At 44.1% G+C, this 22,899-nt stretch overlaps 1 protein-coding gene across 1 annotated transcript in view; it reads left to right on the top strand.

Moving 5' to 3' along the window:
* Positions 1-16,487, top strand: part of LOC147033683 (NACHT, LRR and PYD domains-containing protein 12-like) — a 195,316-nt gene extending 178,829 nt beyond the window's left edge. Inside the window, exons 22-24 of the mRNA XM_085851831.1 lie at positions 7,020-7,097; positions 7,486-7,547; positions 15,340-16,487. Coding sequence (XP_085707957.1) covers positions 7,020-7,097; positions 7,486-7,522 — 115 coding nt within the window. The 3' untranslated portion in view covers positions 7,523-7,547; positions 15,340-16,487. The remainder of the gene's footprint in view (positions 1-7,019; positions 7,098-7,485; positions 7,548-15,339) is intronic.
* The last annotated feature ends 6,412 nt before the right edge of the window (positions 16,488-22,899 follow it).

The raw sequence follows: 22,899 nt of genomic DNA, 5'->3' as shown, positions 1-22,899 counted from the left end.
TTTATTGGTTGGTCTGGTCCGTTATTCTGTCTGACATACAAACAGACAAATAAACAAACAGGCAATCACCTTCAGGTCACATTTTAACTCCAATCTTCACGAATCTTCACCACCTGATAGAGATAGTGACAAGCTGGAAGGCTTTTTTTTTGAGGCCAATAGATCAAAAGATCAAGGTCACATAAGTTGTCAATTTTAAACCGATGCGTTGATATCTACATATTGTGATGGATGTGGCATTCCGGGTTTGCCTCAAGGGGGGACTCCTCAGGTTCTTCCCAACCTCTGGTCCTGTCGGCGGACGTGCCGCAGATAAGTCTGTGGCCCGTCAGGTCGTGAAGCAATTGCAGGTGCCCATTGATTCCACCAAGCCTGGCTGGGTTCTCGTTCTTTACAAATGTGTTTCGTTCCTGGTGGGTTGGCAAAGTCAATTGGGGTCATGCACCCTCTGTAAGTACTTTGTCTATTTACCTGCTAACATACGCCTGAGCCAAGACTGTAAAGCACATACCGGCCAATTCTGGAGCCAGTTAATAGATACAAGTTCCCGTCTAACTCACCTCATCCACTGTGTCGGACCGATGGAAGAAAAGACATGAGTAAGTTGGTTGGAAACGTCTCAATTATGAACAAACACACTTGTTTAATCAACACATTCATTTAAAATTACACATAAAGAACACACTTATTAACAATCAAAACAAAGTACAATGACAGTTATTTGCAATCATGTGTAAAGAACACATTTAGTTCCAATCAACGCAAAGGAAGCACATTCAAAAGTTACATAATAAAAATAATTACCTTAACACTTATGGAGCCCACTTAGACAGTCTTATCTATTGCTACACACAGGACATGACGTGCCATCAATAAACCGGGTAAGGGAGGCAAGAAGTCAGGTCAGGTTCGATCTGTGACCTGCTACAGGTACCATGTAAACCTGTACTAACCTGTTCCATGGTCGGGTTGTCGGCGACTAAACCGTCTCCCCCACCAGGTTTTCTGGTGAGGAGGGTGTTTGGATGGACACCCAGCAGGATTAAAAACAAAACCTGTCAAAGGGCGGAGGAGCTCCTTGTGAGCCAACGGCCATCCATATCTAGTGCCCAACTGTGTCTGCGGACGTCCTCCTGCAGTTGGATCACTTTTTATGAGGAGGTTGGTGGCAGGATTTGCACTCCGGCCACCGTAAAACCCTTCATTCCGCAAAACGCAAAAAAATCTGAAAACCCACTCCGTGGGAGTACCTCCTGTGCAGCTTCCCTTCGCAGGGCAGCTCACCGGATGACGGAATTGGGGCAAAGCCTTCAGGACCCCCAATCCTTGATGATAGGAGGGAAACCATGGGGTAACATCCCTGGGTCAGATTGTGGGAGAGTGTGTCGGAGTGGTGCTGAGGTGTCGTCCACCAGACGGCGGTCTCCTTGGGTTAACCTGAGGCGGTCCCTTCGGGTGGGTGCCTGGAATGTCCTATCCCTAAGAGAGGATGATCACCTGTCTCTGTTATCATCTGAGCTCAAGCGTTTGGACATCGGGATTGCAGCTCTCTCTGAGGTTCGGAGACCGGATTGCGGCGAGATAATGGTGGGTGGTTACACCTACTATTGGTCTGGTTGCTCTGATGGTTACCATACCCAAGGAGTTGCTGTAGCTGTGTCCAATAAGCTGACCCCAATGATAATTGAGGTAACACCGGTCAACGAGCGTATTATGAGATTAAGGATTCGTCACTCCTTAGGTGTCATTTCCTGGTCCCTGTTTATGCTCCGACTGAGGCGAGTGATCTCACCGTGAAGGATGCATTCTACTCCACGCTCGAGTCTGTGGTTGATCAATGCCCCAGCCGAGATACACTTCTAGTCTTGGGGGATTTCAATGCATCGACTGGAACTGATAGGGATGGTTATGAGACATGTGTTGATCCCCATGGGCCAGGAACTATGAATCAGAATAGCACTAAGTTCCTTGAATTTGCAAGAAGTCATGGACTTAGGGTGGCTGGTTCATGGTTTCAGCGCCCACAAGCTCATCGCTGGACTCGGTATTCCAACGCTGGCGTTGTGGCAAAGGAGATTGACCATGTCCTCATTGACGGTCGTTGGAGGATGATCCATAACTGCAGGGTCTACCGGAGTGCTCAGTTCCTCAATACTGACCACAGGCTTGTTGTCGCAACTCTAAAGCTGCACCTTAAATCCTGGAGAATGGTGCCATCACCGTTTCATCACTGTTTCAGAGAAACATCACAGCCTAGGCTGGATGTTGGCAAGCTCAGGGATGAGAGAGTGGTTGAGGAGTTTGCGAACAGGCTGAGTGGACACTTGGGGGGTCTGGGTGCTTTGGGGGGTCCTGAAGAGTTGTGGAGTGCCTTCAAGATCACCGTCCTTGATGTTGCTGGTAGATGTCTTGGAGATCACCGCAGGGCAAAGAAGAATTTTATCTCTCAAGGGACACTGGATACCATTGACCAGAGTCGCAGGGCCAGGCTGAATGGCAGAGCTGAGCTGTTCAGGGAGCTGAGGCTTAAAACTGTACGTGCACTGAGGGTGGACAAGGAGGCCTATGTGCGAGGAATCTGTGAGGGGGTAGAGCATCACCTGTGGACAGGTGATTCTCGTCCCGCTTACAGGGAAATTTGCGCATTGCGTTCATCCAAGCCCACCCCTCGGAGCACTGCAGTTCGAGCAGAGAGTGGTAGGCTCTTGACAGAGGAGTCTGAAGTGAAGGCCCGCTGGGCCGGTTACTTTGAGCGGTTGTACCAGGCTGATCCCCCAGCTGTCGAGTTGGACGTCAAGGGTGTCACAATCCCTGTTGCTGACCCTCGAATCAACTGTGGTCCACCTTCGCTTGTGGAAACACGGGCTGCGGTGAATCAGTTGAAACGGGGCAAAGCTCCAGGGATCTGTGGCATCCATGCTGAACTTCTCAAGGCTGGTGGAAATGCTGCACTCGTGTCGTTGCATGCAGTTTTGTGCTCTGCCTGGAACACAGGCATCATCCCAACTGACTGAAAGAGGGGCCTTGTTGTCCCTCTCTGGAAAGGGAAGGGTGATCGCCAAGACTGCAACAACTACCGAGGGGTGACGCTGCTCTCAGTGCCGGGCAAGGTCTTTGCTCGGATAATTCTTGAGAGGGTTCGCCACCATCTGCTTGAGCACCAGCGTCCAGAGCAGTCAGGCTTTACACCAAAGAGGTCAACGATTGACCGTATCCTTGCCCTTCGTGTCCTCACCGAACGCAGGCGAGAGTTTCGGCAGGGGCTGCTTGCAGCCTTTGTTGATCTCTGTGAAGCATTTGATTCAGTGAATCGGGATTTCCTCTGGAGGATTCTTGGTCTTCGTGGGGTGCCACCAAAACTGATCGATCTGATGTCTGAACTCTACTCTGGTACTGAGAGTGCTGTGAAGTGTGGCGGTACCATCTCTGACTTATTTCCAGTTGTTACTGGAGTTCGTCAGGGGTGTGTACTGGCCCCCACACTTTTCAGCACTTGTATGGACTGGATTTTAGGGAGGATGTCAGAGAGATCAAGCTGCGTTGCATCGTTTGGGAATGTCAAGATCTCGGACCTTGATTTTGCAGATGATGCAGTCATCTTTGCGGAGACTCTAGACATCCTTTTGGGGGCCCTCGAGGTGCTGAAAGAGGAGTCGGAGCCGCTGGGATTACGGGTTTCTTGGGTCAAAACTAAGATCCAGGCTTTCGGTGACATCTTGGATGCTGCTGTCCTGTCTGTGTCTGTTTGTGGTGAAGATGTTGAGGTCGTGGAGAGATTCACTTACCTTGGCAGTGATATTCATGTCTCTGCTGGCTGTGAGTCAGAGGTCAATGGACATCTGGGTCGGGCCTGGGGAGTCATGGATTCACTGGATAATGGGGTGTGGCGCTGCCGGTACCTGTGCGGGAGGACGAAAGTCCGAGTCTTCAGGTCCTTGGTACTTCCAGTCTTGCTCTATGGATGCGATACTTGGACTCTGACCAAGGATCTGAGACGGAGACTTAATTCCTTTGGTACCAGGTCTCTTCGGAGAATCCTTGGCTATCGCTGGTCGGATTTTGTATCCAACGAGCGGTTGCTGAGAGAGACTCGGATGAGATTTGTCACCTGCATAGTCCGTCAGCTTCAGTTGCGGCTGTATGGACATGTGGCCCGTTTTCCTGGCGCTGATCCTGCTCACCAGATTCTCTCAGCGAGGGAGTCTCATGAGTGGAGGAGGCCAGTGGGCCAACCACGTGCCTCATGGTGGCGGCAGGTAGATCAGCATCTCAAGGAGATGGGGATGGGCCTGGCATCTACCTGGGGGATGGCCAGACGGAGGCCCCTGGAGTACCGGCGGAAAGTGGATGCAGCGACGCGCTGTTCTGGCACATGCTCCCATACCTGACCTGACCTGAGGCAAGAATATGAGAAGATAGAGAAAAGAGTGGAGTTTTATATGTCTCCAGCTCACGTGATGCAGACACTGCGGGAATGCATTGGTCCCAATATGACTGAGGTGAGGCGGGGGGAAGGAAAGAAGAACTGAGGGTAAGGGAATGTTTGTGGTATGTCGGTTTGATGTGCACAGGTGGTTGGGAACCGCCAAGGTCAGTGATTGGTACAAAGGAGAAATGCAGACCAGACGAGCAGCAAGCCAAGGATGCCATTAGTGCCTCGTTCAGAGATGTGTGACGACGATTAATCTCCTGCTAAGTTTCTGTTTGTAATGTTTCAATTAACTTTCAATTAATCCATTTGAAATGGCAGTGTTGATATTGTTACGGCTGTGGAAATTTGCAGAACACCATATAGGTCCTTTAGATCAGTTATTACGGTAAGTACGTGTTCAGGTAGATTTCCCGACCATCATCTCGTGGGATTTATTCGTGTAACAGGGCTGTGATCTTTGAGATAGTGTTTTTCTTTTGCTGTCTTTATTTTGGGCCAACCACGACAACCACCAACCACAACAACCACGAACACCTTAACCACCAACCACAATGCCCACCGTGCCACCACCTTCCCCACAATCACCTCCTCCAAAACCACAACCATGATCATCTCAACCAGCAACCACAACAACCACGCCGCCTCAACCACACCACCATTACTACCACCACAAAGTGCCAGCCATGCCACATTAAGCACAACCACACCACCGCGTTTCCACCTCAGCAACGGTTGCCAGAAGCCTGGATTCGTCGAAGGAAACAGGACGACGGCCCCCCTCCCCACCAACGAATGGCGTCTCCACGGCCAACACGGGGGATTCCACCCTGTAAGCGGAACAAAAGTAAGGGTGAAGGCCATGGGTACAGCGACAGTGAGGGAACCCCGATTTGGCGGGAAAACGCTTCCTTCCAGAAGTTTCCCGCGCATGCTGGAAAAAGGGGTGGGAGGCGAGGGGCGGGGCGGAACGGGGGCTATAAAAAGACATCTGAGGAGCGTTGTCACTGTTGTCACCATGGTCGCCGTTGTCGTCATTGTCGTCATCCATGGCTGGGTCGTTGGTTGTGAGGAAGGCGCTCCGGATCGTGCTCTCGCTCTCTGGGTCGTCAAGTCGGGAGGAGACGCCAGCGGTGAAGGCTGGGACTGGAGAATGGAGCCCGACCACATGGTCACGTTTCTCTTTCTTTATTTTCGGGGTGTTTGTATGAGAGTTGTGGCACCAGTCCCATAAGTAAATCCTGTTTAAGTGCATGTATAAATAATAATCATAGGAGATCGGCTGCAGGTCCTTTGTTTCCTCTTACTCTCCTTCTCCCCTTTCCCCCTTCCTCCATTGCATTGCTTGCATTGCGTGTTTTATTAAATAAATGTGCTTGTCTAAATATTGACCTGGTCGTTGCGTCCCTTTCCTCATTTGAGTTGCCATCGCTGCGTACGAAATACTAGCGGGCTTTTTAATTGCCGATAAAGTGATCGGGTCCAACGGGGCTGCGTGATCATACACCGCTCGGTATCCGCAGAATGGAGTGAGCTGCTTACGTGGCTCGTTTCCAAGCAGCTCCTGTTGAGGTACAACCTGTCGCTAGCTTTCCTGCACAAATAATTAGGTAAGTCGACAATTCGGCGATCAGACCCTGTAGCGTGCGGGTGGAGTACTGACAAGGCTGTGGTGTGCTTAAAAACACCCGTAGCTGGATTTCGGCGTTGATCCGAAAGCTACGACTGGATTGCTCGTCTGGTGGGCGTGCGGCCGCGATTCGGCTAAAAGCGGCTGTCCGCACGCCGAACGGGCGGGAATGCACAACAATATTATAAAAATGTTGTTTGTTGTTGGAAATTGTTTCCAGAGAAACTAAATTTGTGCTTTATGTGAAAGATAATAAACAACCATGGTGCACGCCCTCCTCCATAATGTGAGTGTGGATCCACATCAGACCCAGAGTGTTTCCAAACATCCAAAATGTTCCGATTTGTGTGGAACATCCCGATGTTGAACAGTTGTTCTTCCGAAGATTCTTCCGAATGATGATCAATCTGCCGCCAGATTGATCATCATTCCCGATTATCCTTTTGTTTGAATAAAATATAGAAACACAGAAAATGATTTGAGTGTGTTGGGAACTTGTAGGTTCAGAGATTGAAATTGAGAGGATTATGGACATCGATGCTGAAGTCATGACTTTAAACTACAAAGTAAAGATTCAATCAGCGGAACTAAACCTGCTCGGAATGTCCCCTTTACAACAAACTTTGAACATTTACAAATAAACTTTCTCAGGGATACTCAATCTCCCATTTTATACCTCACTTCCCTGTTTATATAACTCAAACCTGTTCGTTTCGACGTTTTATTTATGTATTTATTTATTTATCTTTTGTACAAACTTCTGTTTCCACGATCCAGGGGACGATGTCTCATGGAAAGGGAATTTGTACCATTATCAGTCATGTGACTTTCAACCTGTTCATTTTCATGTTATTTTTTATGTTTTAACCTGGAACAAAGAACCTTCTTATAGAAGTTGTTTATCCAGAACTTTCAACTGATGTTTCTTTGTTTCACTCCTTGGAGTTTTTCTCTTCACAGGTTGGAGGGATGTAACCTGAGCACCAAGTCTGGGCCTATCCTGAGGGACCTGAAGAAAAACACCAACTTGGATCTCAAGTGAGTCCTGAACTGTTATTGAGGTTTTTGTTCTTCTTCTTCTTCTCTTGCATTGGATTTGGGAATGCTCATCACAGGGTTTATACATAAACTCCATTTTTAATACAAAATTTAACTACCGTGGGAAAACAATCCGAAGCAAGAACAATCTGACTGTTTTGAGTGTTAACCTTTCGTCCGGAATGAAAGAGGGGTGAATGTCTAAAATATCATTGTTCTCTGTTCTTTCTCCATTGTGATTAGCATTACTCGATCAACGTTCTGTCGATTCCACCGATTTTGATAATAACATCTTGTTTATCTGACTGATAAATAAATCAAATATATTCATTCATATCCTTAATTTGCACTTTAGTTTAATATTTAATTTCAAACAATTTATCTCCAGTGTGCATGGGAATGATCCCGAACTCGTCATTCCTTGATGATCCAACAAATGATTCATACATGGTGAGTATAAAGGGGAAGAGGGTTGGGGGTGGGGGTGAAGGGTGTGGTTGTGTGTGTGTGTCGTTGGTTGACATCTCCAAATGCTGGTTTCAAAAGATGGAACGGGGTCCTCCCAGGTCATACCGAAGTAATTGAAGGATCTCACTTCATCTCGTCTCAGTGAAGGATTTCCTGAAGTTTTCTTGTTCTCAAAGTTTTGCTCCGAGGGATCTCTTCAGGATCGTCACTGAGCCCTGAACAGTTTCCCGTTGTACAGGGTGCCCCACAGAAAACCAGGAAATTTGGTACAATTTATTTAAAACAAAACAAAAGCAAACTTAGATGGAGTGTGAAACAAAGATACACTTTATTTTCACACAAAACAAAAACAAACTTAGATGTAGTGTAAAACAAAGATACACTTTATTTATATGTTAGTTTATTAATATGGTAAAATACGGCAAAATAAATCTCAAAATCTCAAATTTCCTGGTTTTCTGTGGGGCACCTTGTAATTGCGTTGTAGTAATATTCACAGGGATGTTTTTAAAGATCTCTTTTTGGTTCTTCTTCATCATTCCTGTAGCTCCAATAATCACTGGCACAATTTTGGCATTCTTCAGCTTCCAAGATCTTTTGACTTCATTTTTGAGGTCTTGGTATTTGGTCATTTTCTTTATTTCCACATTGGTTCGGCTAAAATAAATGGGAGCTGAAACCTCAATTGCAAATGCCTTCTTTTCATTTTTGTATTGATGTACTGTGTCCAGTTACAGTGCGTTCTTTTCCATGTTCTCACTCAATGGGATCATCAGATCAAATGTGAGCATTATTTCCTTGTTTTTAATGATTATTTTTGGTTCATGTTTCCATTGGTTTTGTGTAACTGGGATATTGAAGTTTTTGCAGATGTGCCAGTGAATTACTCGACATTCCGTATTGTGCATTTGTGTGGATAGCTCTTGGTGGGTCGTGCTTTCTGTTTCTACCCTGCAGAAGTTAGACTTGTCTGATTTACTCAGTCCCACCATTTTCAAAAAACTATTTGTGTCGTACCCCTGGTCTTGGGCATTAATACAGTCATGTGCCACTTAACGATGGGGTTACGTTCTGAGAAATGTGTCGTTAACCGACGTCGTCATTGTGCGAACATCATATATATATATATATATATATATATATATATATATATATATATATATATATATATATATATATATATATATATATGTATGTATATATATATATATATATATATATATATATATATATGTATGTATGTATGTATATATATATATATATATATATATGTATGTATGTATGTATATATATATATATATGTATGTATGTATGTATATATATATATATATGTATGTATGTATGTATATGTATATATATATATATATATATATATATATATATATATATATATATATATATATATATGTATGTATATATGTATGTATGTATATATATATATATATATATATATATATATATATATATATATATATATATATATATATATATATATATATATATATATATATATATATATATATTGTTACGGCTTTGGAAATTCGCATGACACCATAAAGGGCCCGAAGGTGAGATATCTTGATAGGTGCATGTGTAGTTAGCCCAAACCCGTTGTATAGAGGGAATTTATGTGATCCATTCGGGCTGCGACGCTTTGAGTTAGTCATTTTTCTGTTCTATCTTTATTTTGAACCAACCACGTCTCAACTGCCATCACACAACAACCACGCCACCGCCACCATCTACGCTCCCACATCATCGCATCACCGCCATTCCCAAACGGCACCATAACCATCAAACCACCACCGAAAACCCTCCACAACCTTCGCCTCTCTCCTTCACAACCAACAACCGCACCAGCTGTGAACACTGAACGTCGGGCTGTCTCGGGCCCGTTCGGCGATTGGTGCCGAACGCACCGAACCGCGAGCGCGAATAGCAACCTTTCCGAGGGAAATTCGGATCAAAAACGCTACACGCCCACTTCTCCTACGTCCAATTAGCGAGCGCGGGGCAGCTTGGCTCCGCCTCCAAGCGTGTGTATGTGAAGTCCGTATATGCAAATTTTAGTATCAGGAGAGGTTCACGCCCATTTTTGCCCGACCAATGACTGAGCAGGGGGGGGTGTCATCGTGGCCCTGCCTCCAATTGCGTTCTGATCCTAAAATTTGCATATTGGCTGCTTCTGCCCGCCTATAAAAAGGCGAGCGCAAGGCGAATTAAGGAGAGAGGAAAAATTCGAGTCGGTCGGTTGAGGAGAGTGCGGAACTGAGAAGAGTTGCAGGAAGAGTTGAGTTCTGGAGTTGCCTGGAGAGGGTCGTCGAGAAGTGACTGTTGGGGACGCGTTGTGTTGCGTTGGTGAAGTTGAGGCGAGTGCGCGCGGTGGAACTGCAGGCAAGGGAGCTCGGGTCCGAGGCAAGAAGGACGGCGGTCGGCGACGAGGTTGCGGTGTGGGATCGCTCATCTCGTCGCGGGACCCAAGCCAGCCAGCCACTCCCCCCTCCCAGGGCATCAACAATCTCCCTTTCCCCCACACTGAGATAGTACAAAAGGGGGCCCCGTTCCCACCCCCCCCACACGTGGTGCCAACGAAACCCGCCAAGGAGCACGGAGTCGGGGCACAGCCGCGCGGCCACATTTGCGGCTCGCCCGCCAACGCATCACGAGGACGCAGGTAGGACCCCCCCCCCCCCGGTCTCACGGACCTGGCCGCTCCTCTCGGTCCCGCGCACATTTGGCCTACGGGCCTGTCTACCGCCTTGTCTATGAGGGTGGCTTCTTTCCTTTGCTTTTGTGTAAATGTGTGTTGGCGCCGTGTGCGAAGTAAAACTGTATAAGTGTTGCCGTGTGTGCGCGTAGTCTGTATTAACTCTGCGTCGTTGTTGCTTTTATTGTTGTGGTTACTTTATGTGCATTTGACTGTATGGCTGTATATACGTGCTTTCCGTTTGCCGGGAAATAAATGTGCATTGTGTGAACTGTGCCCGTTTCGCTTCGTCTCCTTCCTTTTAATTGACTCTCCATCCTGATTCACGTAAAGGGTTCGTAGTGGGTGCAAAACGCCCGGTAAATAATCTGAACCGTCGAGGTCGACGATAACACCGCTCGGTTATCCCGATAGTATGGAACGGGCCGCCCAAGCGGCTCGTGTCCGGAGTCGACCTGCGGCGAGGTACGATCGCCCGGTTTACCATCTGCGTGGGTACTTAAGTAGGTCGAGTTTGGCGAACAACTCTATTCGACGCGGGTGGCCGATTGGCACGATTGTGGTGAGATCGAAAGGCCCACCCATGACTGGCTCCGGGCGATAGTTCCCGGAGGGTCACGACTGAATTGTCCATCCGGTCGGTGACGTGCCGCGACCCGAGTTTCGTGGCCGTCCGCACGCCGGCGGGCGCGAATTCGCAACAATATATTTTTTCCGTTTTCGTTTTCGAACATCGTACTTACACAAACCTAGACACCGAGGCTATATGGTGTAGCCTAGTGCTCCTCGGATACAAACCTGTACAGCATGTTACTGTACTGAATACTGTCGGCAATTGTAACACACATCCAAGAGAGACGGAAGACACGTTAGATTTACCTTTGAGCTGTTCATGACGGCCATCGGTGTTGTTAGCGGCAGCTTACAATCTCCTCTCGCATCGATTTTTCGAAAGGTGAATAAATAGCGTTTGAATTTTATAAATACGTAATCATTGCATCGATGTTATAATTTATAAATGAAGAAACGAGCACCTGTCAGTTGTGTGATATATTTTCGGAACAGTGCGATTGTTTTAACAACATAAAAAGCTTCACTAAAAATAAATTTGTGATTTAATTGACGAGCAACAACGATTTATTCGCGGCATTCTTTAATTCAAAGGTAATTTACTTGCCAGAAGGTAAACGTGCAAACATTGGTTCAGTTTGAAAGCCGATTTCCTTGAATCCCGATTTGGCACAACCCTGGTTTTTTCGCGATGACATTTTATGGACCTCAATGATCGCATTATAATGGGGCCACACTGTCCTTTATTATCATTATGAAGTATTATGTACTGTACAGTGTACATAATTGTATGTGCTATTTTTATACAACTGGCAGCGCTACGCTCCATTATTTTTCAGCTCCATTATAATGGAGCTGACAGATCCGTCGTATATGCGATCACCGTCATAAATGCGATTATGGGACCACCGTGGTGTATGCGATCCGTCGTTGCCCGAAACGTCGTTATGCGGCGCATGACTGTAATGATTCATTGAACATCCCAGTTGACCTGACCTCTTCCATGCCCAAACTATCCATATATATTGTTGTGTGCCGGGGTTCGGTGGCAATAAACGACCACTAGGTGGAGCAGTGGAGCCGTCTCACACCGAACACCCGGAATTTCGGTCGTAACTCTCGGATAAGTCAGAAAGGTCACGAGTCCCTTAGCGGACCGTGGTCGCCAATATTTTGACGGCGTGGGGTTTGGTTAATTGCCGATTTCAATACAACTAAGTACCTACGCCGTCGACCTACCGGAGAAAACCACACCTTCGACGGACCTCGGGTGGAATGGACCGTCTGCTGAGCCCGATCTGGGTGAAAACCAAGCAGGGATTACCAAGATCCATCGGTCCAAATGACGACTTACCGGCCCAAACGGCCTCACTAATTCTCAAGTCCGAACCATGCTGGGGCAATCAAAGAAAGGACAGAAACGACTGGAACATTGAAACAATTATTTTATTGACAGGAATAAAAGAAAGAGACGAAGTGTAGACTTATTCACGATTATATGCAAGCAAATATTTACAATGATCATAAACACTGAAACAATTTTACTTATAGGACGGCGCCACATACAGACACACACCCAAAAGAAAAAGTACCTAATTGGTCTTTATTCGTCCCTCGCAGCCAAGGGGATAGTTGAGCTGGGGGTCAGAGTTCTGTCCACTCTGACCTGACCGGGTAACCTGACCATGTTCATGCGGCTTGGCAGGCTACTGCACGTGTGCGATCCTTGGTCCCTGGGAGCTTCGATGGTGGATAGCGGATCCAGGGTCGCTCCTTGTAAAAGGCCAGCAGAGAGTCCAGGCTTGAGAGCTCCAGCAATGATGACAGTGCACCCAAACTGCCTTCCAAGAACTGTTCCCTCCAAAGAACTTCAAAGAACTCTCAAGAACTCCCAAGGACATGCAATAACTTTCTGAACTCGAACGAGCACAATAACTCTCCACACACCCACACACTGAGGGTCACATTGTCCTTTATCGACCGCTCTGAGCGGGGCGGGGCCTTGGTGGAGATGATGTGCTGATTACCCTGATTGGACAGTGACCTCCATGGATCCGCCCTTTCTGGGCGGGTTTAAGGATGAGCCGGGAAAACCCCAGCCCCTCTAAGCATGTCTGTACCCCTCTTGCTGGAAAAACAACGATTTTGCCTCGTGGTGTTGGAATGCAGACCAATTTGAGGAAGTCGAATCAAGCACGCGAGGACCTCGCCTCGTATGCTTCGGCCGCGAGGCGAGGGCACAAGCGCTGAAAGACACTGTGGCCGCAAGTGGAGGGGATCTGGAGATTTAAATAACCTAACTATAAAATAACTCACAGCGGACACATGAAATTCCCATTAGACATAGGGGATGGATTCTAACTGTACACATACTTATCAAAATAACTGAACTATGGGGACGCTGGCTGTTTGTGTGTTCAAGGTTTCCAAATCCGTAACAATATCTCCATTTGTCGTTCTCCCAGTTGTCGGTAAATATCTATTGATATTTTGCTTTGTATTTTTCTTTCGTCTCTCTTTTGCATTTGCTGGAGCTGGGTTCATTGCTGTTTCAGTTTCATGTGTGACATCTTCCATTCGCACCTGTCGAGAAATTTTTTGCTTGCTGTGTTAGCGATACCTTTTCTGGCTTTGCTGTCTTTGTGTTTTTGTACTAATTGGGTTTGGTATGCTGTTGAACTTTTCACATACTCAGCTAATACTACTGTTGTCAATCTGTGCACTTGGTTGAGTTCCATCAAGCTGCTACCTCCTCTTGTCATCTTCTCAGCAAGTACATTCTTGCGATGCATTGTTTTTTGTTAAACATTTCTGGAAAATGAAGTTTCCTTGTTTCGATATCTGGTTTGTTGATTTCTGCTTGTCACCAAGTTATTATTCCACAGCTGCATTGTAATACTGGTATTTTGAGTTGGTTTACAGCTTTGATTTTGTTCCTTGGGGAGAGGTATGTTTTCAGGATCAGATTTGATCGATGCAGGAATTCTTTGGCAATTGTTTTTTGCATTTGTTTGTTGCATATTTTATGGCCCTCTTCTACTCTGAGGTATTTTTACGATGCTTCGTTTTATAGTTCCTGTTTTGGTGTTTTTAGGTCCATTTCCATGTTATCTGTTTTTGTTGGTGCACCTTGCACGAATGTACACGAAGCACATGTATCAAGGCCAAATTCCCTTTGGATGTCTTCATAGTATTTTCATTAATTTAAGTTGTTCTGCCAATTTTCCATCGTTTGGTACAAGAAGTTTGAAATCATCCACGTGCAGAAGATGTGTAACTTTTCTTGTTTGTTTGTCGGTAAATTTTTTTAATTTTTTGTCGGTCCTCGATTTTACATTTGTTTTTATTTTTTGGATTCTCCTCTTTTGGCTTTAGGCTTTGATTTCCACTTAACTTTTTCTTAAATGAGCAGTGCCACTGCAAAGCAAACAGTATTGATGTGTGTGTGTGTGTGTGTGTGTGTGTGTGTGTGTGTGTGTGTGTGTGTGTGTGTGTGTGTGTGTGTGTGTGTGTGTGTGTGTGTGTGTGTGTGTGTGTGTGTGTGTGTGTGTGTGTGTGGTATTTGTGTGTGTACGTATGTACATGTGTATGTATGTACGTATGTGTTGAGTGGGGGAGGGGTTGCGAGTTACAAAAATATCGTCATTACTTAAGTTTTTAATTCCACCAGGGCACTTTCCCAAGTTGTGTATTTTGTTTTCAATTTTCTTCATCAACTATCACTGGAGGCATTTTGCTTATTAGTTGTTTTTTTTCTCTTCCAAGTGTTGGATCTATTCCACCTCTTTATTGTGTTATCCTGTGTCTTCATAACTTCATCTCCATCTTTCTCCGGGGAGGGGTTGATGGGTAGGGACTTCATACATTTTGCTTTTCATTTTTCTTGTTCGTGGTATAATCTTTTCGGGTTATTTTCAAACATCTGGTTTTGTTTTCTCCTGTTGTTGAATTCTTGTTTTTTGTCTTCCTTGCTATTATTTCTATTTTGAGATTGTTTTCAGCAGCAATTATCTCTCAGTCTTTGTCCTCGATTTTACATTTGTTTTTATTTTTTGGATTCTCTTTTGGCTTTGGGCTTTGATTTCCTCCTAACTTTTTCTTAAATGAGCAGTGCCACTGCAAAGCAAACAGTATTGATGTGTGTGTGTGTGTGTGTGTGTGTGTGTGTGTGTGTGAGTGTGTGTGTGTGTGTGTGTGTGTGTGTGTGTGTGTGGGTGTGTGTGTGTGTGTGTGTGTGTGTGTGTGTGTGTGTGTGTGTGCGTGCATACGTGTAAGTATTTGTGTGTATGTGGGTATTTGTGTGTGTGTACGTATGTACATGTGTACGTATGTACGTGTGTGTTGAGTGGGGGAAGGGTTGTGAGTTACAAAAATATCATCATCACTTAAGTTTTCTTAATTTTTTATGTTGTTTTTTAACATAATAAATAATAATAATGTTTTTGTGTTTGTACTTTATTAATTGTTTAATATAAAGAAAAACTTTTGTTTTTACAGGATACATGAATTGATTGCGTGTTCACTCTTTCCCTCTCGTGTTCAACATGGACATCTCGGGTGTTATTCCAGCCAAAGCAACAAGATTTGTTTTGATTTTTTAAGGACATTTTTATCTTTTTATTCTTTGGAGTAAGTCATAAGTTTGTTACTACCATACATTTAATTTCCTCATGATGTTGTACATTGCTTTAACCTCAATCGCTGAAACATATTAGGGATCTTGGGGATACCTGGGATATTAAATAAATAAATTACATCCCATCAGAAAATAACATATGGTGAGTGTTTGTTTTGGATGTTTTGTTTGTACATATCGAACTTTCAGCAATCCTTCAACACCTGCATCATGTACGTTTACCTGCATTGGGATATTCTCCAGTAGTACAGGTGCGTGGCTTTGATCATGAACACGGGTGGTGCCGAAATACGAGTAACTCGAGTTTGTACAATCAGTTTGTTGTTCATCATCAGCTTTGTTGTTGTAAAACATTTAGTGCTTTGTCATATATCCCTGGTAATTCTTGACGTCACTTGTCCGTTTTACCCTCTTGTGAGAAATTCTTATTTTCCCAACAAGTACATCGTTTCTACCTTGCATGTGTTGTTCAGTTTAACGGTTTTATTACAATCTACTCATCATGGTGTATCATCTGAAAATGTCACAAATGAACCCACAAAGGGCAATGGTAAAGTGTTACTCAGGTGTTCTACAGGTGTGTTTTTTGTGTTTAACACAGTTTGATCCCTTGTTAATATATCTGGGTTCAAAAGATTTGCAAAATACCCAAGGGTTGGTTGTATGTATTTGTGTATGTGTGTGGATGTATATATGTATATATGTAAGTGTGTGTGTGTGTGTGTGTGTGTGTGTGTGTGTGTGTGTGTGTGTGTGTGTGTGTGTGTGTGTGTGTGTGTGTGTGTGTGTGTGTGCGTGCGTGCGTGCGTGCGTGCGCGTGCACGTGTATTGTTACATCTCGCTTCCTTCTTGGGACGACTGTGCATTACTTGGTCTTTATTTTGATTCCATCCTGAATCTCAACACCTTCCTTTATGAATCGGTTGATATTTGGTCGAAGGATCCAGGAGGTTTGTTTGATGTTGTTTATAATTTCTCAAAAACTACAATTAAAATAAAAGTTCAACAATTCCTCTTCACGTGAATATGTTTATGAGGATGCTTGATTACACTATAGCTGATTCGTTGTTTCTCCAATTATGGGAGAGAGATGAGTCACGCTGATATGCTTGGGATATTTTCCAAGAAACTTATTTGATAATAAAACTTATTTCAGTTAATTCCTTATTATTATTATACAATTAAAAACTGTGGAAATCACATTTATTTTTGGCGATACCCCACAAGCTTATTTACGCATTCACATGCTAACCACATTCTCCCAATGAACTTCATTGAAAAATTTCAACTCCACGTTACCTTATCATAAACCTGAATATTCCATTCATCACTAATGCCTGTGCCACTTATGTCTCCCTTTGATATCTGTCCCCATTCATCGCCATGTTTCCTCCATCCAGTGTGTATGTAGGAATCATGGACAACTCTTCACCTCTCTCTTCCATGAGCTTCAATTCCAAATAAATAAATAAATGCAAGCCATTTCTCCACACAGGGGGTGGTGTGGAATGCACTGTGGGATTTGCAATTGTCTTTCCCAGATGTAGTCATCGTGAGTTGAGTCGCTCATTGTCTATCTACTTACAATTATAAAAAAAATTCCTTTGATGTTATCGAATATGTTTGTATACCACGTGATTCATGCACAAAGCTTTGAATGAAGCTTATTTCATAATAAAATAACCTGTTTTGTGAATAAAATAAGGTATAGTTTGAACATGTAACCGTTGAACGTTGATAAGTTAATGGGGGTTTGTTAATATATAAGGTTGTGTTTCATCTCATAATGAATGTTGATTGTTTTCAAAATGATACAAACTTGCCAATTTTATCTGATAATGTAAACTTTCTCATGGGTGTAATTTATGGGGGAAATCCCCTCATTGTGATTATTTGTTTTGTCATGTTATCACAGCTCTGATTTGAGGGATTATTTTTTATATCATTGTTGGAATGTAATTCACAACGAATTGGATGAAATACACTTGCTTATTTCACATGATACAAAATCTATCATTCTTCCTCTTCCTTCTCTCCCCTGAATATAAGGGTCATTCTACCTCAGTTCACCAATGGGTTGTAACCCGACCCCCTCAGATTTGGCTAATTTTTTGCATGTATGTTACATATGATAGTCTATGTTCACATACAAAATTTTAGCTAAATCGGACTAGGGGTTGACGAGATATGACCTTGAGAACTTTTGACCTTTTTGACTAATGTCGCATTTCCACCAAAATTCAAATCCTCATATCTCAGCAACACCTTGCCCTATCTCGATTTTTTTGGTGTCGTTGGAAAGGTAATTGCCCATAGAATGCAAATCCAGCATCGGTTCGTCGATCGAGTTAAGTTAGGGGTGGATTATTTGTTGACCTGACATTTGACCTTGAAGACCTCGTGACCTTGACCTGGCCTTGCATGAAAATGAAAGTTCATACTGTCTACTATAACATATCAAAAAACTGGAGGGGTCATATTTTTTGCTTGGTTTGGTTGCATTTTTACGACCTTTGCAACTTTGGCCGAAAATATCTCGAGAACAAAAAATACTACACCCCCCCCCCAAAAAAAAAAAAACTAAAAAACGATAATTATGATGTCATAATTATCATTCGAAATTCCTCCAAGAAGCGGTGCAACTATTTGGAAAATGTTGTGTCAATTAGACTAACGGTTGCTAAGAAAATGAATTTCAAAAATGCACAAACACACACATACGGCACAAGTACGTCCGGCACACGTAAATACAGCACACGGACGTGACTGATCGCTTAACTCAACTTTTCACTTCACGAGCACAGGGGAAAATCCATAGGCATTTACTTTCTTCTCCATTACATATTTTGAGGGTCATCCATGCCGACCAGTGGTTTCTCGGTTAGCTCACCTGGAACATCCGGTCGTGAACATAGGGAGCTTATGGGATGGCACGTCGTTCATCCGATAACAATAGCAGCTTCTTCTCTGAAACTACAAACACAATTCCTCTAAAAATTGACCACAACCTTCATCACCATGATGTACCAAAGTTTGTTCATGGCATTAAAAATAAATAAATAAAATCTGGCCCTAAGGGGCTCGACATGGGATTGACCCCCAAAATAGGTATTTGCTTTCTTCTCAGAAACTACACATACATTTTGGATGAAACTTGACCACAACCTTCATCACCCATGATGTACCAAAGTACGTTCAGGACGTTAAAAACAAAACGAAAAAATCAGGGTATATGGGGTTTGCCCCCTTAAATATGTATTTGCTTTCTTCTCCAAAACTACAAACACAATTTCGATAAAATTTGACCACAACCTTCATTACTCGTTACCCGTGATGTTCCAAAGCTTGTTCACAGCATTAGAAAAATTAAAAATCAGGGTACAAGTGGGTGTATAGGCGGGGGGGGGTTGCCCCACAAAATAGGTATTTACTTTCTTCTCCCTTAAATATTTTGTGGGTCATCCACACCTACCAGTGGTTCCCTGGTTATCATATGCAGCCACTACCAATTGAGCACCCTGGGGTATTGCACATATTTTTACCATCCTGCTTACCAGTTTCATCATCATGACAAACATGAGTGACCTGAGAAAGCTTTCCTGTCTCAGGTCCAAAACTCTTCCCTTCATTCCTCCATATATAACTTCCACCAACCTAACTTCTGCTTCTGCTACTTCCATCCATCTGTTTCGCCATCACCATCTCTAACAGGACAGTGTCATTAGAATTCTCCGGGTCCCCAACTCCCAATGTCATTTCACTTTGCACCTGCAACCTCTTCTACACCAGCTGTCTCAGCATGAACCTCCCATCCATCATTCCCTTGCCCTCGCAAAGCACCTGTTGCTCTTTGCTGATCTCCATCTCCACACTTTTACTTATCATCCCATCCAGAAAGCTCTCCATTATTTTCATGACATGATGTTAGGAGCGTAATGCTTCTGTGCCTCTGTGGTTTTGAGCATTGTCCTTCCTCTTTCATTTCAGCACAATTATCCTTGTCCTCCAATTCCCCAGAATCAAACCCCCTTTTACACACACGTCTCAACTGCCTGTTTGTCCAACTGACTGTGACTTCTCCGACTGCACTTAGCATTTCCATACCCAACTCATCAATGCCTGGCACTCTTCCCTTCTTCATCCTTTTTAATGCTGTTCGCTCCTCCTCTTCCTCTTCCATGATCCCCATCCCTCCACTTTCCCCTCCACATAACATGGAAGCTGCTGCTTGGTGTTGCTTCTTTCCCAGTTCAACAGCTCCTTGAAATATCCTTCCCATATCTTCAATGCTGCCCCCCCCTCTCTGTCACGAACCAATATGCGACTTTTGAAATGAAGGTAATCCACCCCAGAATACTTCGTGGGCATACACAGAAACCCCAAGCATTAACAATCACTGTGGCATGGAATGTTAACTGCGCAAACTCAATAAGGATTGTCACCTAAAATGGCTCATAAAGCTTCAAAGAGAACTGGAAAATACTTAGAAAAGTACCTGAGAGAGGGAGTGCCTCTGCACAACAAGATATTTGGAGAACTTTATGATCAACTCCCCAGAGGCAAATGAAATCTCCCAGATGGAGGACTGTACTTCCCAATGTGCAACCGATTCCAGGATATGGCCGAGCACGACCGTAGGTGGTGCGTTGGCGTCTGATTACTAATAGGCTTATGTGAACTCCCTGATACAGCACACGATGTCTAACCAATTGAAACAGATAACCAGACAGCTTGGAAGAGATTATAATTCAGCAATGCACATATTTACAAGTCAACAACAAAGTCAATTGTGAGAAAGTCTTATCTATGCACAGAAGCGTCTTTTCTCAATAACCTACCACAATAACTTTGGTTCCACATTAATTCCAGGAAAATAATAAGAAGAGTAAGATTAATAGACAGGTGAGTGACCGAGGTGGGGCATGAGTGTGACCCCACCTTAACTGAATATGAATCAGCTGGCTCACGTGGTACCATACTAGGTGAGTGATTTGGATGCATTAAGAGGTGCAGCGTGTAAGGGGTGAAAGTGTGACGCGAGTTCTGAACCGTTGGCGACTGTTGATTCTCTGGTGCTCCGAGTGAGTCATCAAGATCAGATGCGAGAGTGTGAGATGCGGACGTATGATGGGTTTCCTAAAAACGGCCGTTGGCGATCTCTGCTGATGCTCCAGAGTTTTCTGGAGTGAGAGAGATGCATCTCAGGAAAATGTTGTGGTGAACACTCCCTGGAGCCCGTTTCTCAGCGATCTCCCCGCCTCTCTGTCAGACCACTCCGCTCTTAGCTGCATCCTTGACTCCAAACTCCTTTCTCTGTTCCAACTCTAAAAATCTCTGTGTGGCTCCTAGACATGGAACCTTCCAAATATATATTTATTTTTTAAGATAGACCACAAGTGGTCAAAATCGAATCGAAAATTTCTCAATCACACTGACATCTGAGTGCCTCAGGGGATGCTTATATCCCTGAAGTCATATTCAGTTTCCTCATGATTGTGACACATCATCTGATAGCTCACTGGTGGTGAAATTTTGCAGACGACACAACGGTTTCTGGCCTGATTCTCAACTGTGATTAAAGTGATGACTGTAATAATGTCAAAAAAACTTGTGGAATGATTTTCGCTCAACAATCTAAAACTCACCGTCACAAAGAGAAAGGAAATTATTGTTGACTTTCGGAAAGAACCGCCATTAAACCCTTGGTTATTCACAGTGATGAAGTTGAAATTATCACCTCTTTTTAATTTTTAGGGATGTGTATTTCCAGTGATCTTAAGTGCGATATAAACAGCAATCACTGTGTGAAGAAAGCTCAGCAATGGTTGTCCTTTCGAAATAATGTTGAAAAGTTTCTCTGTCGGCCGACCTGTGTTCATCAGGTTATATCGGCGGTGACATCGTGTGTCTTGACACCGTGTTAAACTGTCTGGTATGGCAGCTTGATGTGGTATGACCAATCACAACGCCAGAATGACAAGCACGGACTCAATAGGAAAGTAAAGACTGCTTGCAATAATATTATTGGGTGCGATCTCTCTTCCATCGAGAGCTGATCTTCCAGTCGAGCAGTGAAAAGAGTTAATGCTATCATCGGAGACTAGTTCAACCCACGCACGACATTTTCGAACTTTTCCACTCGGGTATCCGTTATTGTTCCATCAACGACAACTGCAATCGCTTGCATGACAGCTTTTACCCGACTGCAATCCACACCCTCCAGGAACCAATGTGTAACCTTTTTGTTTCAGCAACCAAACAATGGAAATGGATATTTTGAACCACACCATTTATTTCATCACAAAATGTTGTTTTCGGGCCCCAAAACACTCATCGCTCTGAATTTTTGAACTTATTTCTTATTCAACGTAATTTCTAAGCATGCACTGTCAAAGTACTTCTCAATGCATGTGCATCACACATATATATTGTTACTCCCACGAGTACCATGTGTATTATGAGGGGGTTCATCCCTGTTTCTCCTCGGAAGAGCCGGACCTGGGGCGACCACTCACAATTAACTTTGTGGTACGGTGGGTTGCTTCAGAACCATGAACGCCAATCGGTTAGCCATGAGTTCCGATGTCCACCATCTAATTTTGCCGTTTAACGAGAGGTCACCTGGCTTCCTGAACGTGGCACCCTCGGCAAAGCACCAATCTTATCTTGATTCGATCTTAATCAGGGCGACCGAGCATTTAACCGCAAGTGCATGCCGACTATGACAGGTCAATTCGTTTGGTAATTACCTCCCAGTCTATCTAGGTTCGGACAATGCTGGATAAATGGAAGGAAAGGACAAGCACGGACAGGTTGGAACATCAACAAGGAATATATTAATAAGGAAAAAATAAAAAAATATAACTTTATTTCCTTGTGGTGAAAATAAGTAAATTCAAATCAATCAAAATAATCGCAAGCAAATAAAGAATCAATCAGGCACTGAGAGAAAAAGAGCAGATGCTTATCACTATGCCTTACTTAACAATTAAACACGAGACAAGGGTACCAAGCAGATCATTCGGGGGAGGGGGGGGAGAGAAATCCAGTCTCGCTCACCAAATAGAAGTCGTCATGCGTCAAATATAACGTACCAAAATGTGTGAGCATGCCTTGTCCATTGTCAGTGCCCTCTCGCAAACAGGCTTGAACACCAATCAACGTCACATCATCACCCCAAGGAACTAGGTACACCAAGAATCACGTATGCCAAGAGCCAGATACCGAGCAGAGCCATCATTAACAGTCCGAACATCACACACCATCAGGAGCCACAACGAACCGACAGCTGTCCAGAGCTGTGAGAAGCTGTAAGGCTGCAAGGCAGTCACCAGCTCACCAACCGTCTGACTGGAACTGACGAGTTGAAAATCGTTGTCGCCCAGCTGTCACCAACTGACACAAACTGTCGCAAAACTCTC

The sequence above is a fragment of the Eptatretus burgeri genome, chromosome 2 (assembly GCF_056783735.1).
Source record: "Eptatretus burgeri isolate ZD-2024b chromosome 2, Ebu_testis_v1, whole genome shotgun sequence".
NCBI classification, from domain to species: Eukaryota; Metazoa; Chordata; class Myxini; order Myxiniformes; family Myxinidae; genus Eptatretus; species Eptatretus burgeri.
This window is presented reverse-complemented; position numbering and strand designations above follow the sequence as displayed.